Source organism: Sarcophilus harrisii, chromosome 1, assembly GCF_902635505.1.
Source record: "Sarcophilus harrisii chromosome 1, mSarHar1.11, whole genome shotgun sequence".
Classification (NCBI taxonomy): Eukaryota; Metazoa; Chordata; class Mammalia; order Dasyuromorphia; family Dasyuridae; genus Sarcophilus; species Sarcophilus harrisii.
The window spans coordinates 327,227,946-327,244,948 of record NC_045426.1 but is presented as its reverse complement, the minus strand read 5'-3'; the positions used below and the strand labels follow the sequence as shown (position 1 = coordinate 327,244,948).

At 32.0% G+C, this 17,003-nt stretch overlaps 1 protein-coding gene across 6 annotated transcripts in view; it reads left to right on the top strand.

The window, feature by feature from the left end:
• VPS13A (vacuolar protein sorting 13 homolog A) overlaps window positions 1–17,003 on the top strand; it is a 238,714-nt gene that overhangs the window by 35,388 nt on the left and 186,323 nt on the right. For all 6 annotated transcript variants that reach the window (XR_004230796.1, XM_031945506.1, XM_031945511.1 and 3 more), the window contains 8 exons: window positions 2,302–2,411; window positions 2,963–3,022; window positions 10,999–11,058; window positions 11,291–11,374; window positions 12,106–12,163; window positions 13,718–13,845; window positions 14,043–14,149; window positions 15,238–15,409. Coding sequence is in view for 5 of the 6 variants with exons in the window: in XM_031945506.1 (XP_031801366.1) it covers window positions 2,302–2,411; window positions 2,963–3,022; window positions 10,999–11,058; window positions 11,291–11,374; window positions 12,106–12,163; window positions 13,718–13,845; window positions 14,043–14,149; window positions 15,238–15,409 (779 nt within the window). In the remaining variant the exon portion in view is untranslated. The remainder of the gene's footprint in view (window positions 1–2,301; window positions 2,412–2,962; window positions 3,023–10,998; window positions 11,059–11,290; window positions 11,375–12,105; window positions 12,164–13,717; window positions 13,846–14,042; window positions 14,150–15,237; window positions 15,410–17,003) is intronic.

Below are 17,003 nucleotides of genomic sequence, written 5' to 3'. Positions count from 1 at the left end.
GTGTCTAAAACAGAACTCATTTTACTATTCTTGACTGGGGGTCTGTGAATAAAAATAAATAAATAAAATTGCCAAAGGGTCCATGACACAAGATTATAACTTTCAGTGTAGAGCTATTTATTTACTTTCCTCTCAGAGAATGACACCATAGCTCAGCCAGACAAAAAATTTTGAAAGCATCTTTAATTGTCTCAGCATCTCCAAATCTAGGCAGTCATCAAATGTTCGTAATGTGTGCCTTGGTCTTTCCATTGTTACTGTTGCCACCACAGTTAAGGCTGTTACTGCTTCATGCCTACTTGCGTGTCTACATGTTATAAGAGGTCATTCTATTACTGCCAGTGTCCTTTCTCCACCTCCTATATATTGATGATTCATATCCCTAAAACAGATTTTCATATTTCCATCCCTGTTTCTTAAAGACCTGCAGTGGCTTCTTATTAGGGACAGGTTAAAGCCAAAATCCTTAAACTGCTATTCAAAGTCTCTCTACAGGCTTACCGTTACCCATCATTCCAATCCTAGTTCTCTCTACTTTCCTGTAAATTTTCTTCTGCAAATGAATTTTGTTTACTAGTCAACATTCCCCAATTTTGTGTGTCAGCTTTTTTATAACTAACATTTGTCCTATTTTGGAATGCCCTCTCAAGCTTAGTTAAGTATTGTTTTTCCTACATAGTCTTAGACAAATTTTACCTTCTCAAAGTTTTCCTCAAACATTTTAACCCTTTATGATTACTGTTTTCTTTGAGCTCTTATAAAAGTAACTTCTTTCTACTTAAAAAAAATTAATCCAATGTAGGTGAAACATGTACAATTCTTTTAAACATTTCTACATTTGTCATACTGTTCGAGAAAAATCAGATCAAAAGGGAAAAAAAAGTAAGAGAGAAAAAATAAGGAAATGAACAACAAGAACAAAGGTGAAAATACTATACTTTGATCCACATTCAGTCCCCATAGTCCTCTCCACAGTCCATAGCATAGTCTAGATGTAGATGCTCTCTCCATCATATGTCTAATGGAACTGACTTGAATCACCACGTTGTTGAAGAGAGCCACATCCATCAGAATTGATCTTCATATAGTCTTGTTGTTGCCGTGTATGATGATCTCCTGATTCTGCTCATTTCACTCAGCATCAATTCATGTAGGTCTTTCCAGGTCTCTCTGAAATCATCCTGCTGGTCGTTTCTTGCAGAACAATAATATTCCATAACATTCATATACTACAGTTTATTCAGCCATTCTCCAGTTGATGGGCATCCACTCAGTTTCCAGTTTCTTGCCACTACAAAAATGGCTGCCACAAACATTTTTGTACATATGGGCTTTTTTCCTTCCTTTATAATATTACTCTTTAAGCCCAGTAGAGATACTTCTGGATCACAGAGTATGGACCGTTTGATAGCCCTTTGAAAATAGTTCCAAATTGCTCTCCAGAATGGTTGGATCAGTCTGAGATTCATTCTTAACTGTAGGCTTTTAATAGTAGGCATTTAGATTCCTGAGCTGTAAAATTTCTCCATTTCCCAGTCACTTAATATTTCACTAGGCTAGGGTCTTTTGTTTTCTAGATATAGAACACCCATATGGAACCCTTAGTTGATCTCAAACTTTTTCTGATGCCTGCTTTTTGCTTCAGTTTGCTATTTCAATTGATGGAGAAAGTTTAAAAAAAAATTAGATTATTTTTGTATCTTATTATCTTCATCTGTAATATGGTGGCAGGGAATGAAGGAGTTTTATACTTAATGATCTCCAGAGTCCCTCCCAAGTCTAAAATTTTATCATCTATGATAAAGTAGGCAGCATAGCATAGTGAAAAAGTCTCTGGACTGGGAGTTAGGAAGAGTTATCATTATAAAGTCAGTTATGTACTCATGTGAAATGGAGGTGATGGACTATGTGGTAAATTTATTAATCCTATTATAAAAATTAATGTAGCTAAACATTGCATTTACATAGCTATTAATTTCTTAGCTACATAGAGATACTTTTGAATTTTGAGTGTATTTTGTTATGTGATAGACAAACATATAGCATTATATTAGTCATACATACAGGATAAGTATCAGAAAATATTCAAACAATGTCATTCAACTTAAATTTTTAAAAAATGCTATGCTAATAGTTATGTAGTTATTCTTAGTGATTTTAATATTTGAATAATATCTATATATGATATGTATGTTTTAATGACCTTGATATAAACCTTTTGTTTGTGTTGGCTTAATCAGTATTTTTAAAACTGCATTTCATTCTCAAACTGAAGGTTTTTTTTTGGTTTGTATTTTATAGAAAATCCACAAAAAGAGAAACAGGATACTTTTACAGAAAAGCTAATTGGGCAGATAATAAAAAATCTTCAGTTAAAAATTTCCAACATCCATGTCCGATATGAAGATGATGTAAGTATTTTTAAGGTTTATCTTTATATTGAATAATTATAGCAGTCATTTGTAATTTATGATAATGGAGGGCTTTGTTTATCATTTTATATTCTGATTATTATAAAATGCTTTTATTGTCATTATAGTTATAAATTTAGCAGGTGCAAGAAATTTTAAATATTCTTAAAGAATGTCATTCATCTTTTGGAAGAATTGGCCTGAATCAAAAGATCTGTGCTTGAGTACTGATTTTGCCACTTGGTTAATCTTTTGACTTTGGGCAAATCTTCTAACTTCACTTATAAATGGGGATAATATCTTCTCTTCTCAAAAATAAGTGGGATAGTGAATTTGAAAGTACTTTGAAAACTATGAAGCCCTAATTATATTGCAATAGTGTCATATATATATATCTATATATCTATATCTATATCTATATATATATATTTACACAGTAGGTATTATAAAGCAGTAAAATATAGAGTATTTAAAATGTGAACATATTGAATATTTTTTTGAAATTAAAATTTTCCTTTGCCTTAACTTAGTGTTGTGTTTTTTTTTTTAAGGCCACAAATCGAAATAACCCCTTGTCATGTGGGATCTCTCTTCAGAATCTCAGCATGGAGGTACTTTATCTTTTTTGTTGTTGTTGAGGCAATTGGGGTTAAGTGACTTGCCTAGGGTCACACTGCTAGAAAGTGTTAAGTATCTGAAACCACATTTGAACTCAGGTCCTCCTGACTTCAGGACTGGTGCTCTCTCCACTGCGCCACCTAGCTGCCCCAAGGTACTTTATTTTTACAGAAGATAAGCAGATTGGTTTTAACTTTAACACAATTATGCAAGCTCCTAAAAATAATCTTATCTGGTGATTGGTACCTGCCCTTAATTGCTAAAGTCAGAAATTGATATAGAAAAGTTAAATGTTAGGATTAGAAAACAAGTTCAGATTTATGGAAAAATATGGAAACCATCATTTAAGAATAAAAGCTGATATAATACTAGTTTTCAGAAGTTATTAAAAGAAAGAATGAGAGAATTTTTACTATTCTATTTATAATACTATTTATATACCTATTTATAAAATAAATTATCCTGTTTATTGTACTACTTTGGATTATCTGTTGAATACAAACATTTTAAAGGGTTTAAATCATGGATTTCAATTGTTATACAACTGTATTTTTCAGGGAAAGAAGTTTTACGTGATTGACTTAATATTTACTACTTGTTTAGGAATGCATATTTCAGGAGTAGAATAAATATGCCATTGTATAATGCAGAAACTTGGCAAGTATAATATAATTAGATTCATTTAAATACAGTAATTATAGAAATGTGTTGAGGCACAGATGTGGCTCAGGAATTATTAAGGTGTTTGGGATACCAAGCGGTCTTAGAGAAGCCCCATAACCATAAATGATAGACTAGTTATGGGTAGATTAATGGGCAAGAGACAAAGAGGGAAGGAAAGAGTTGGGAGAAAAGACAAGGTGGGGGATCCATAGGTAGCAATAAGTTAAGTAACAGCAAAGGAGCAGAAAAGTTAGCAGGAATAAAAAGAGATAAAAAGAAACACTACAACCAGGATCTACAATTTATTAGGGGAAAAAAGGAAGGGCTAGTAATCATTTATCTTAAATAAAGTCAAACTTAAAGATTTTAATCAAGAGAGAAATCTACATTAAATGCCAACTATATTAATATTTTTAGATGCGTACTTTCATATGGGTAAATGTATGAGTATATGTAGGTATGTATACCTGCAGCTAAGTTGTTAGCTCTCTTTTTATATATGGATATATATGTGGGTTTGTGGGTAGGTGTGAATGTATATGTATATGTGGGTGTGCACATGTGTATATGTTTATGTCTGTATGTGTTTAAATATATCTGCTTATTGTAGCATTCTTGTGGGGAACTAAGGGCAATAAATGGGGGGAAAGAATAAAGTAAAAAAAAATTTAAATAAAAAGAAAGCAATAATGAAAGAATTATATTTGTAATTAGACGTGAGGTCCAGGTTAGCCCCCTGGAGGCCTCAGAATCAGCCCGGAATCAGGATAAGCAAAAGTCCTTGGTCTTTGGGGGAGAAGTGAAGGGGATGGACAAGACTGCCACAAGCATTCCACAACTTCTCTTTTCTTCCTCCACCTCCAAAGTGACTCTGGCTCCTCTCTCATTCCAACCCCAATCCCTTTTTACAATTCTCTTAATCCCAATCATTGAGCTAGCATTAACTGTGAGAAGAGAAATTCCAAACATACTGATAGAGTTATTGTCCAATAGATAATTAGCCTTAAGTGCTTGGTTGTTTGATTCAAGTTCACCTTTTCAGAATTTCAGCCCTTTACAATTAGATGTTCTATATAATAAATATATAAAATCTTTTTGGAAGCTTGGTAAATATAAGGTATAATGATATGTCTTTGAAGTCCTTTCTGCCAAAGATTTCTATATAGCTAAATTTACTAGAGAGATGTCATTCAGTCATGTTAATTATGTATTTTTTTGTATTTTCTGCAGATTTTATTTGTCATTGTAGTGCATGATATATAGCTGTCACATAGTCAATTTGAGTGTATAAACATTTGCTAATATTAAATTTTATGAATTCATTCTCTATCACAAGTAGGTTTTCTTGAATATTTTTTGAATATTGAAATTGAATATTAATTTTAAAAATTATTGGCTTTTATATTTAAATCATACATATCAAAATTATTTTAATATCTTGTTTTATTCTTGTTTCTCAAATTGAGGTGATGCTTATGAACTTGTATATAAGCTTTGTATCTTGTAATATACTGGGAGCTGCTGGAATACATGGGAGTCACCTGACAGTGGCTGGTGGAGATCCAACCCAGAATGGATCTTCTCTTGTGAGAGGATGATATAAGGAGACTGAGAGGCAGTGGCTGTTCTCTGACCTCTCTGACTGAGAGGCCGTTGCATCGTCTTGACTTCTCTCCTCTTCCCTCTGCCTTCAATTTATCTCATTCCCAGTCCACAAACACCTGCGTCAGCAAAGGCTGCTTTGTGACTCCTTCAGATGTTATGATCCACAGCTGTGGAGGTGCTCAGAGAATTGACCTGTCCCTTAACAGTATCTTGTCATTAAAAAGGCAAAACTTTATTTTTTTTTTTTGGAAACACATACATACATTCACATCTACCCATAAACCCACATACATATATCCATATACAAACATAGAGCTGACAACAGAATTGCAGGTGATACCTACATAAACTCACACATTTACCCATATGAAAGTAAGGAGAAATTTGCTCCTGGCCTCATGTTGTCCATGACTTTGAGCCTTAGACATTATTATGCGGCACTGACAGATGAAGGGACTGGTTGATGGTCACACAGTTAGTATAGGACAAGAGACGGGGCTTGACCTTAGGTCTTCCAAATTACTCTACTGACCATTTCAGTATTGACTTTTATTGGAAGAATAGACATTAGATTCTAAAGACACTGCTTTTTTCATTCTTAGAAATTATTGAAGACTAATATTTTCTTGAACATTTTTATAAGTGACCAAATTCATTTAGATGCTGCAAATGTATTATTCAGTTTTATTTATATTTTATCATATAAAAATTCATATGGCAGATATTTAATAACTTTCATGGTCACTTTAATAAAAAACTGATCAACTTTATTTTATATATGTGTGTGTATGTGTGTGTGTGTGTGTATTACCTTAATTACCAAATATGCACATTATTCTTATTCATATTTCCTTTTTTATGTTTCTTTTGAATCCTGTATTTGAGTATCATTTTTTATTCAGTTTGATCTGTTTTCTAGGTCTGTTTTTTCCTATGAGATAGTCAACATTTTTTTCCTTCAGTCTTTTGACTTGTTTTATTATTTCTTAATTTTTCATGGAATCATTTGCTTCTAATGGTATTTATAATGATATATTCTCTTAAGGTGTAATTTTCTTATGTAAATTTTTGTAATTTTATAAAGCTATAAAATTGTCTTTATAACTTTCTTTCATAGTTCTCTTTTTTGCCTCATTTTTTCCTCTAACACTTTTTATTTGGTTTTTAAAATTAAGTTTTTACTGTTTTAAGAAAAAAAAATTTTTCTTTAATTCTTCTTGGGTTTATTTTAATTGGCATTTTTCATTGGGGTTTTATTTGTATATGTTTTGAGTACTTCTCTTTTTGTATTTGAATCTTGAGTTTCCCTGTTATTGTAGTAGCTCTTTATGGATGAGTCCTGTTTTTATTTACTCATTCTCCCAATGTGTTTTTGAGTTTGGATTTACATTGGTGTTGGACAGTGCTGATTTCTGAGGGAGAATGGTCTGTCCTGAGCTTCTGTTGTGTTATGCCCATCAGCTGTTTTTTTTGTTTTTGTTTTTGTTTTAGTCTGGGAAGCCTATAAGGTTTCATTTGTTTCCAAGGTGGTGTGATCTGGGGAGAGGTCTGTTTGCTGTTCTCTTCCTCTTAGCTCTGCAAATTTCTGCCAGGTTTGGACCTTTTGGCCTATGCATGGTTGAGGTTTCGTAGAATCCTCCTCGACTCAGTCACTGCTAACTCATTGTAGATTGCTAGTAACTGAGCTACTAGTTGGAAGACAAATACCAAAGTCAAATACCTACCTTGGTAGGTGGAAAATATCCTATATCACTGAAGATTTTTATGTTGGGTTTCAGATTAGAACTACTTTGCTCTGGCTTGGAGCCATAGCTAAATTTCTAAAACTTGTTATTTGCTCAATATACAAACAAGATCCCTGTTCACCTTCAGTTGCTCTCTGCCCTGAATTTGTGATCTGGAACAGAGTAATGAGTGACAAAGCTACTTGATAGCATCTTTTTCTGTATCCAGTGCTACTTCATGGGTTCTCTGGAATCCTTTTGTGTCCCTGTACTTCTAGTCCTGGTGTTCTGTCTAGACTTATCTTTTTTTATATAACTACTCCTGTTGTACTCTTTGCTAGTAACATTGCTGCTACTGACTGACCCCCATGTCCATAGATCTCTCTTATCTTCCTAAGCTGCCCTAGACTGGGAAAGTGACTTCTTGTTGGTTTTCTTGATAAAAATTTGGAATGGTGCTTTTTCTAGGTTGTTGGGGAGAACATATGTTGGGCGAACTGAGCAACAGTGCTTCCTTTCCAACTTCTTGATTTCCTGTCCCAAACTTATGATAAATTACTCCTCTTCCTATCATTTGGGCCAACCAAATGGACTTTCCTTTTGTTACTTGCTGCTTTATGGATAAGAGCCTTTATACTCTCTGACTCCTGTTCTTAGAATGTGCTTTCTCCTTATGTTCTTCCTTCACTAGACAGTTTAATTACCAGCTTCCACATGAAATTTCTTCTGATTCCTCTCAACTGCAAGTGTCCCTCCTTCCAGCTATACCATCTTTGTTTGCACTTACTTCTTTATATTTATTCTACGTGTACAGATTCTACATGTACTTCCCTCTTTAAGATGTAGGCTCTTTTTTTTTTTTTTTTTTTTTTTTTTTTTTTGCTGAGGCAGTTGGGATTAAGTGACTTGCCCAGGGTCACACAGCTAGAAAGTGTTAAGTGTCTGAGACTGGATTTGAACTCAGGTCTTCCTGACTTCAGGGCTGGTGCTCTAACCATTGTGCCACCTAGCTGCCCTGATAAAGGCTCTTTAAGAGCTAGAATTATGTCTTTATATTTGTATATTCATTGACCAGCACACCAGGCATTTAGTAAAGGCTTAAGATATGCTTATTCAATGATTGATTAAAATCAATTAAATTAAAAAGTTCTGCTCACTTTCTTAGAAATTATTTTATTATAAATAGTTATCAAAAGAGACTGATATAAAGGTGATTGTCAAATATACATAGCCATATACTCTCTTATTCTTAACTGTGGGGTTATTATAGCATGTAAAATGTGATACTATATTCACACTCAAAAGATATATAAGAACTCATGTAGTTTGCTTCATTATTATACCAAGTCTCAGTCTTCATCTGGGCAGCTTAACCGATCTTAATCAGTCTTGTTCAGTGTGGCAAACTGATCCTAAGGGAGAACAACATTTCAGAATACTTAGTAGTTTCAGGTCTTGAATGTTAAGGACTTATGATGATTTCAAATTCATCTTTTAGGAGAATAATTTCAGAAAAGTAATAGGAATAGAAGCCAGATTACGAGTTAAAGACTTGCCATTGCTCTTTGAACAGCAAACCATGGTATTTGAGTTACTGTTAGATAAATATGGGTATCTTCCAAAACTCTGTCCTGGGCTTTCTTTTTCTCTTCCAATAGTCTCTCACTTGGTAATCTCACCAACTATCTTAGGTTCAATTATCATCTCCATGAAGACGATTTCCACATCTGTTTATATAGACCTAGTCTCTCATGAGCTGCATTTTTCCAAGACCAGTTGCCTATTGAATATGTAGACCTAGATGTTCCATGTCAAACTCTTTATTGCCAAAGCTATATTTATCTTCCTTGTAAAGTTCCCTTGTCCCCCCACCCTTTCCTTTTCAACCCCCTTATTTCCTGTTAGGAGGAACTCCATTCTTCACCTTATCCAGGTTAGCAAATTTGGAGGCATATTTAACTCTCCCCCTTTCTCTCACTCCATATATCCCAAACAGCTGCCAGATTCTGCAGTTTCTTTCTCTACAGCAACTCTCAAAGGAATTTTCTTCTCTCTATTGATATAGTTACTAGCATAGCTCAGGAACCTATCACCTCTCATTTGGACAGTTCTAGTAGATTTATCTCTACCTCAGTTATGTTCCATCTCCAATTCATCTTCCATTTAACTACAAAAGTGATTTTCCTTCACATCTGACCATGTCACACAAACTTCTTTCTCCAGGATTGATAAATGCTTTTTCCTATTACTTACAGGATCAAGTATAAAGCCTTTTGGCATCCAATGAAACTGAAAGGAAAAGAAATAAGAACTAATGAAATAGTACAAGGATTATTTTTGAACTTTAGATTTTGCAAAATTAAAATGGAGGACAAAGTTGTCAGTATGTATCAAGTACTTAGAATTATGCTAGACCCTGGAAATAGAAATGAAAAAAAAAGAACACATAGTCCTTGCCTCATGGAATTTGTTATAATGGGGAAGATGGTATATTTTTTTTTTTTTAAAAAGGCAGCTAAAATGTATGTGTTTAGGTGGTGGTGAGGTGGGGGTTCAGGTTTATGGTAGCAAAGTCCAAGGAGTCAGGAGTAAAACTGAGAAAAGAGTAAAGAATGATTGACTTGCACATTTCCTTAAAATGGAGATTCCAGGAAAAATATACCAGTGGGAGTAGAAGACTTACAGGGGTGAAGGTACTTTCCAGGATGAGAAAGCAGTTGAGGTATGGTGAAGGTCAGAAAATTAGGAGCAAAGCTGGGAGAAGAGTCAATGATGAATAGTTACATTTATCTGTCTCATTACAAAGGCATAAGTGTTTTCTATTTTTTTTTTTTTTTTGATCATTGGTGTTTAAAAAAAAAACAATTGAGGTAAATACTTTAGATTATTATTTTTTTTAAGATCAGAATGTCAATTATTGAATATGAATTAGAAAGTATTTTGGAGATAATCTAGTCTATACTCAGATTAATAAACTAAAGTATATATTTTTGAAATGATTTGCTCTCAAGGACATATAGTGTCTACATATGTGGACAAAGACACACAAGTGACAAAGAAGGCATTTGAAATAAAGTCTTTGGGTTCTTGATTCATCGTCCAGATTCAGTGACATTATTCTATTCTCAGTTTTTCATGTGTACCTGGAATTGGAAGTTTATTTTGAAAAGAGGGAGAATTGTTATGTATATTCAATGGTGTGTTCCCATAGGATCTTAGTTAAACTCTCATAAAACCTAAAAGTAATTGCTACATGTGTGTTAATCTTATTTTATGTTCATACATGTTAATCTAATTTTATGCTTATATATCAGTTTTTAAAAGTCAGTGGTTTAGCAAAAGTTACAAGTTCTAGTCTTGCTTAGCTACTTATTAGATGAATGATATGAAGAAATTCATATCCATATACTTCTAAAGCCTAAGAGCTCCTGTCATGGTATTCTAATGGGAAACAGAACTGAAAATCAGGAGGATTTAGGCCACTGAGTCAGCAAGTACCTTTTCCTATTTTGTTTTTTTGTTTCTAGTGGACCCCAAGTTCTTAGTAATCCTTGAATTTCCCTATTTTGAATTGTCAACTTGTTTATAAACTTGGAACCTGTAGTTCTTTATAGTTTATTCTTAAATGATTCTTGGACTTATTCTTAATGTGCAATGTTATTTACTGTTTCCTTTTGGCATCTAGTTGATCTAGTAAGAGAAAATCTGAACACTATTTTTCTTAGATTAATGTATGATTGGTAATATGACTGCTATCTCTGACAAGATAAATAAGCTTTGTAAACCTCAGATTCCTCATCTGTAAAGTGGGGATATTACTTTCAATACATATATTATAAGTTATTTTGAACATTAAGTGAGCTACTTGTGAAAGTATATATATAATAGCCATTTTATAGTTTTAATGGTATAAATGGTAGGTTGTTACTAAGCCTTTGTATAAAGTTTGATTTCATGTGTAACTTTTTCATTTTTAGACAACTGATCAAGATTGGAAACCATCTGTACATGATGCAACTGAGAAAGTGTTCTGTAAGGTGGGACAGTGACAGTATTAATCTTGCATTTTCTTTACATCTTGACGTGTGGCTAGAGAATCTTTTTTATTTGTTAATTTTAAGAAGGGAAAATAATATACTGTGTAGTGATTTCAGCTTTATCATTTGCACAAATACAATTCACTATTGAAAATTCACATTAAAAATTATAATTTATTAAGAGTACCTCAAAAAATAAACTGAAAGCTTATATGATTTGTTTTATTTTCAGCTAATACGTTTAGATAACCTATTTGGCTATTGGAATGTAAAATCTAAGATGTTTCACAAGTATGGTGATAATAAGAAATGTTTGGTAAGTATATTTCAATGTCATATCTTTCCTTAAGTTGATTAAGAATTTGTGATTTTTTTCCCCCCAGAGTGTGTACTCAGATATATTAAAGAAGAATCCTTCTGTAACTTAGTAGATGAGTATCGCTTGGCTAAAAATTCATTATCTATTACTTAATCTGGCAATGAGCTTTTCATATTAAATAATTTGGTCCTAATAAAGACAATATGTTCATTATTGGTCCCATATTTGAAGACTTTTTTTGCTTGATAAGCCCAGAGTGCACATTTAGGATTAGGGTTAGAGCTGGTTTAGCTTTCAAGAACATAAGAGTCCAATCCTTGCTGCAATGAGCCATTGAAGTAGGACTTAGAACACTTTCAGAAAAACACCTGCACATACATATGACTGGAAATTTTGTTTTTTAAAATTGATTATATTATGACACTTAGATATATTATTTTTTGTTTGGTTCCTTTCTAGTTAAAATATGTCAGCAGAGCTCAGTGATATCAATTATCTGAATAAGCTTTAGTTTTTAGCAGTTTCTTTTACAATATTAATTTTTGAAGGATTATTTTAAATTCACTGCTGTTATTTTGCCAGTGCTAAATGTCTTGTATTTACAATTGAATTTGTTTGATAGTAAAAAATAGTTTTCTCTACCAGGTTATATGTGCAATAGCAGAAAGTCAGATTATTTTACAGTATTGGTGTTAATCATAAATAAAATCAATTTTGTCTTTTAATAGGAAAGTTTAAAGTATGGAGTTGTTCATAAAAACATTATTCCAGAAGGTTATGATTTTGGTGAGTAATATTCGTTGTTGTTTTTTTTAAGATTTTAATGATCTTTAAGTTTTAAATGGCTTCAAATTGGTAACCTGAGGAAATTTCATATTAAATATCCTATTTCCTATTAGATTATTCTGAAAAAACTCTTTTGTAATAATTTTGTGTTTATTACTATTTCACTTGATGTTGGGAATAAGGGGATGTGTTCTAGGCATATGGAGAAATATAAGTTCATATTATATGCTCTGTGGACATTCAAGAATTATTTATTATTGGTGACTTATTGTTGATAGCTAACTCAGTTCTTGAGTTGGACTGACTAAAATGAATAAAGTCAAGTAATTCAACAGCTTGGATATATAGACTTCTTCCTGTTTCCATATATAGAACATACTTAATTTTAAGAAGAAATCTAGTATATGAAAAAATAGTTTATGTCGTTTTATGTTTTAGCATACCTACAACTGTGATAATTCACTTTATTTTTTCAGACTGATTTATATTGTTTCTCAGATGCTTTCTTTCACTTAAATAGTATTAATGAGTCTTCCTTGACATGGATATTTCACCTACCCACCAGGTGGGTGTTTTGAGCATAGGCAGCTGAAGTATTAGTATCTGCACAAGATCTTTCCTAATCTTCCATTTGTCAGCATTTCTCTAAATTACTTGTACATATTTCTTATTTACTTAACATACTAAATACAATGTGTTTTACTCAGTAGGAAACAAGATCTTTAAAGGCAAATTTTTCTTATTATCCCTAGTACCTACCATAGTACCTTGCATAAACACATACTGAAGTTATTTTACTTCTCATTTTGGAATTTCAGTATATTTTAGATATTTCTTCATTTCACATTAATATGTGATTTATATTTAGCTAGCCCTTGTCATACTTAGTAAAAGGAGATAATAAATTATGTGGATTAAAAAGGAGAAATGAAAAAAGCTTCAAAACTTAATTAGAATATGTTTTTAATACCTTGTAGCTCTAAAAATTTCTTAAAATTTTGTGGTAGTTTGGGTGATAGTTGAAACAGCAATTGAAATCAGGAGAAATGGATTTAAATTCTGAAAGAGACACTAGCTCCGTGAATTTAGGCATATTTCTCTGAGGTATAGTGTTAAGTAATATTAATATTTGTGATGTATATGGAAGCATTTTGTAATCATAATTGATATGAAAGTATAAACCAGTGCTGTCAAACTCAAATAGAAATCAATTTCTCTAGACTTTATATTGACTTGGAAAACCATAAATTACCCTTATCTAGTTGTATTGCATTTTATTTTTTTAAAACATTTCCCAATTGCATTTTAATCTGGTTTTCATTGCACTTTGGAACATTTTGGCCAAGAGACTTGAAACCTCTGGTGTAACAATGTCTAGAAGTTAGAGATTAGTGGGGAAAAAGGGGGGTGGGGGGAGAATATATTGTAAACCCTATCCATTTTTAATGTTTTGAGGATTGAAACCACAGTGGAAGAAGAGGCTTTCTTCTAATAACAGGTAGTTGACTTATTTTCTCAATTTAATTTCTTTCAATCTGTTTTTTTTTTCCCTAGTATTCCGTCCCATATCAGCTCAAGCCAAACTCCGCATGAATCTCCGAGCAGATTTAGATTGTTCCACACCAAAAATGGATTTGGATGTTAGGCTACAAGATATAGGCATTGAATTGAATAAATTACAGGTGATAATGCTTTTATAGATTATTTTGAATTGTCATTTTTTTGTTTTGAAAATGAGTTAAAATTTTGAAATCATCTTTAAAATGTAAGCAGTGTGCTTAGAAAAAGGTAAATCACTGAGGCCTTTGCTTTCTTTCAGTGATTAGATTTTTTTTTTTTTGAAACATTTATGAACATTTACTTTTTCTTCATTTATTAGTATTTCAGTATCATGGAACTCCTTGAGTCAGTTGACATGATGACTCAAAACCTGCCATATAGGAAATACAGGCCTGATGTACTTGTTCACAACAATGCCAAAAAATGGTAAGCACATTTTTAAAAAAAGATATTTTGTTTAAGATAGAATTTCAGAATGACATTTAAAAATAATTTCTGGGAGCAATTTGTATTATTTAAAGGGAGGGATACATTGTTCATTTATTTTTTTTCACCCATGAATTGTGACCTTATTTGTAGGTTATTGTGTCTTTTTGGGGGTAGTCTGAGGCAAACATTATGATAGCTATTTATTCCCAGGTCATTAATTTGATATGTATACATTTTGAAATTAAATATAAAGTTTGAAATGGTAGCACTTGTAATATATAATTCTTTTTAAAGTTAATACTTAGAGGGACTGAGCTTTCCCAATCAAAAACATTTCCTTTAAATTTGAATTTAAATTTTCTAGTTCAGTATTTTTATTTTCTAAAGCCCTGTAAGATAAATTGTCTGAATATATTCTGTCAGATATTGAATTCCATAGCTTTATCTCTCAGATACTTTGTACTTTATATTCTCTTCAGTGTGTGGAATCTTTAGATATGTTGATTTTTTTTTTATTCATGAGCCAGCTTCCAGTAACTGAGCTACTTCATAGTACGTAAATTATGTTTCTTCAGACAAACTACCTTAACTTTCTTAAAATGAAATTTGAAAATCTAGAGAATGTTTTTCTTATTTGGGTCCTTTAATTATTTTTTAACTAGGTCTTTGATTTCAACAATAATAAGGAATTCCATTGAGGAAACTTTTTTAACTAATGTGGAATGGTAGTTGTATTGTTATAGCTTTAAGGGTAAAGGAGGAAGGGAATAAGCATTTACAGCACTTGCTACGTGCCACATATTATGCTAAACCTTTAAAAATATTTCATTTGACTTTCACAGCAATCCTTGAAAGGTAGGTACAGTTATTCTCATTTTTCAGTTGAGGAAACTGAGGCAAAGAGAGGTTAAATGATGAATGACTTGTCTACAGGTCACATAAGTTGTAAGTATTGAGATTGAGTTTGAGCTTAGGTCTTTCTGACAATACTTCATTAATCTGTACTTTTAAATATATATATATATATATATATGTATAATTTCAGCTTTATCTCAGAGCTATTTTGTATGTATTTTTTTCATTAGGTGGAAATATGCAATAACTGGTATTCTTAAAGTAAATATCCAGCCTAGGCTACAGATGTGGTCATGGAAATATATTTATGAACATAGACAAAATGTGAAGGAGTATAAAGAGCTTTATAAGAAAAAGATAAGAAATAAGAAGGCAACTGCTGAAATTCTAAGCTCTTTGCAGGTTAGCATTTTTTTTTTTTTAAACATTGGCGATATATTGATTGTACTATACTACTTGAAACTTCTTTTGGCATCTGTGACTTGCAATTTCCTTATTCCACTCTTATTATTTTTTCTTGCTAGCATATCTTCTCTATTTGTATCTGCCTGTTATGTTTTTTTTTTCTATATATCTAACTATATAATCTTCTCAGTTATCATTTATATGCCATTGAATACTTTCCTACATAATCTGAGCCTTTAGAATTTGCCTAAATCTGGAAGCCTTTTGGAGTTGATGTAGTCTTCCTGGGATCACAGCTATTTAAAACATCCAATTTTTCATTATGTCATTTCCCTGATCAAGAATCTGCACATACATACACCATTGGTTTCAAGTTTTTTCAAGTTTTCAAGTTTTTAAGGTTTACATAATTTAGTCACTTTATCTTATTTTACACAATTTACAAACATAGAACCTATATGCTAATGATAGGAATTTCTTTAGTCTCCTATATGCTATATTAATTTCTACACATAAAAATTTGTTCATATGTTCTGTTTGCAGTGCTAATAACCTGTAGGCTTTTCTGTGAAATTTTAAAAATTTATCAAAATTCTACTCATCCATTAAAACCAAGATCAAATGCTGTTCTGTATGTAAAAATTTCAACTACTGTAAATTTATTCTGATTTCTTCTTTCCCTGGATTAGTTTTAGTCTTTACTTCCTAATTTTATATTTGCATTGTTCATGTTGTCTTACAATTATTTAAAATGTATTTCCATATTAATCATGTTGTGAAAGAAAAATCAAACTAAAAGGGAAAAACCATGAGAAAGAAAAACAAACAAACAAACAAAAAAAGTGCTTCAGTCCACATTTAATCTCCATAGTTTCTTCTCTGGATGCAAATAGTGTATTCTATCCCAAGACAATGAAATTGTCTTGGATCACTCTGTTGTTGAGAAGAGCCAAATTTGTCATAGTTGATCATCATGTAATCTTCTGTTACTGTGTACAATGTTTTGGTTCTGCTTAATTTCACTCAGCATGTTCATATAAGTCTTTCTAAACTTCTCTGAAATCAGCCCGCTCATCATTTTTTAAAGGACAATATTATTCCATTACATTAAAATACTACAACTTATTCAGTCATTCCCCAATTGATAAGCATCTCCTCATTTTCCAATATTTTGACACCAGAAAAAGAGCTGTTAAAAATATTTGGAAGCATGTAGATTCTTTTCCCTATTTTATGATCTCTTTGGAATACAGATCTAGTAATGGTATATTTCTAGATCAAAGGGTATATACAGTTTTATATCTATTTGGATATCCAAACAGTTCTCCAGAATGGTTGGATTAGTTCACAACTCCACCAATAATGCATTAGCATCTCAGTTTTTCCAAATCCCCTCCAATATTTGTTGCTATCTTCTTCTGTCATATTAGCTAATATGAGGTATGAGGTGGTACCTCAGAGTTGTTTTAATTTGCAGTTCTCTAATCAATAATGGTTTTACATGACTGTATATGGCTTTAACTTTTTCATCTGAAAATTGTTCATATCCTTTGACCATTTATCATTTGAGGAATTACTTACATTCTTACAA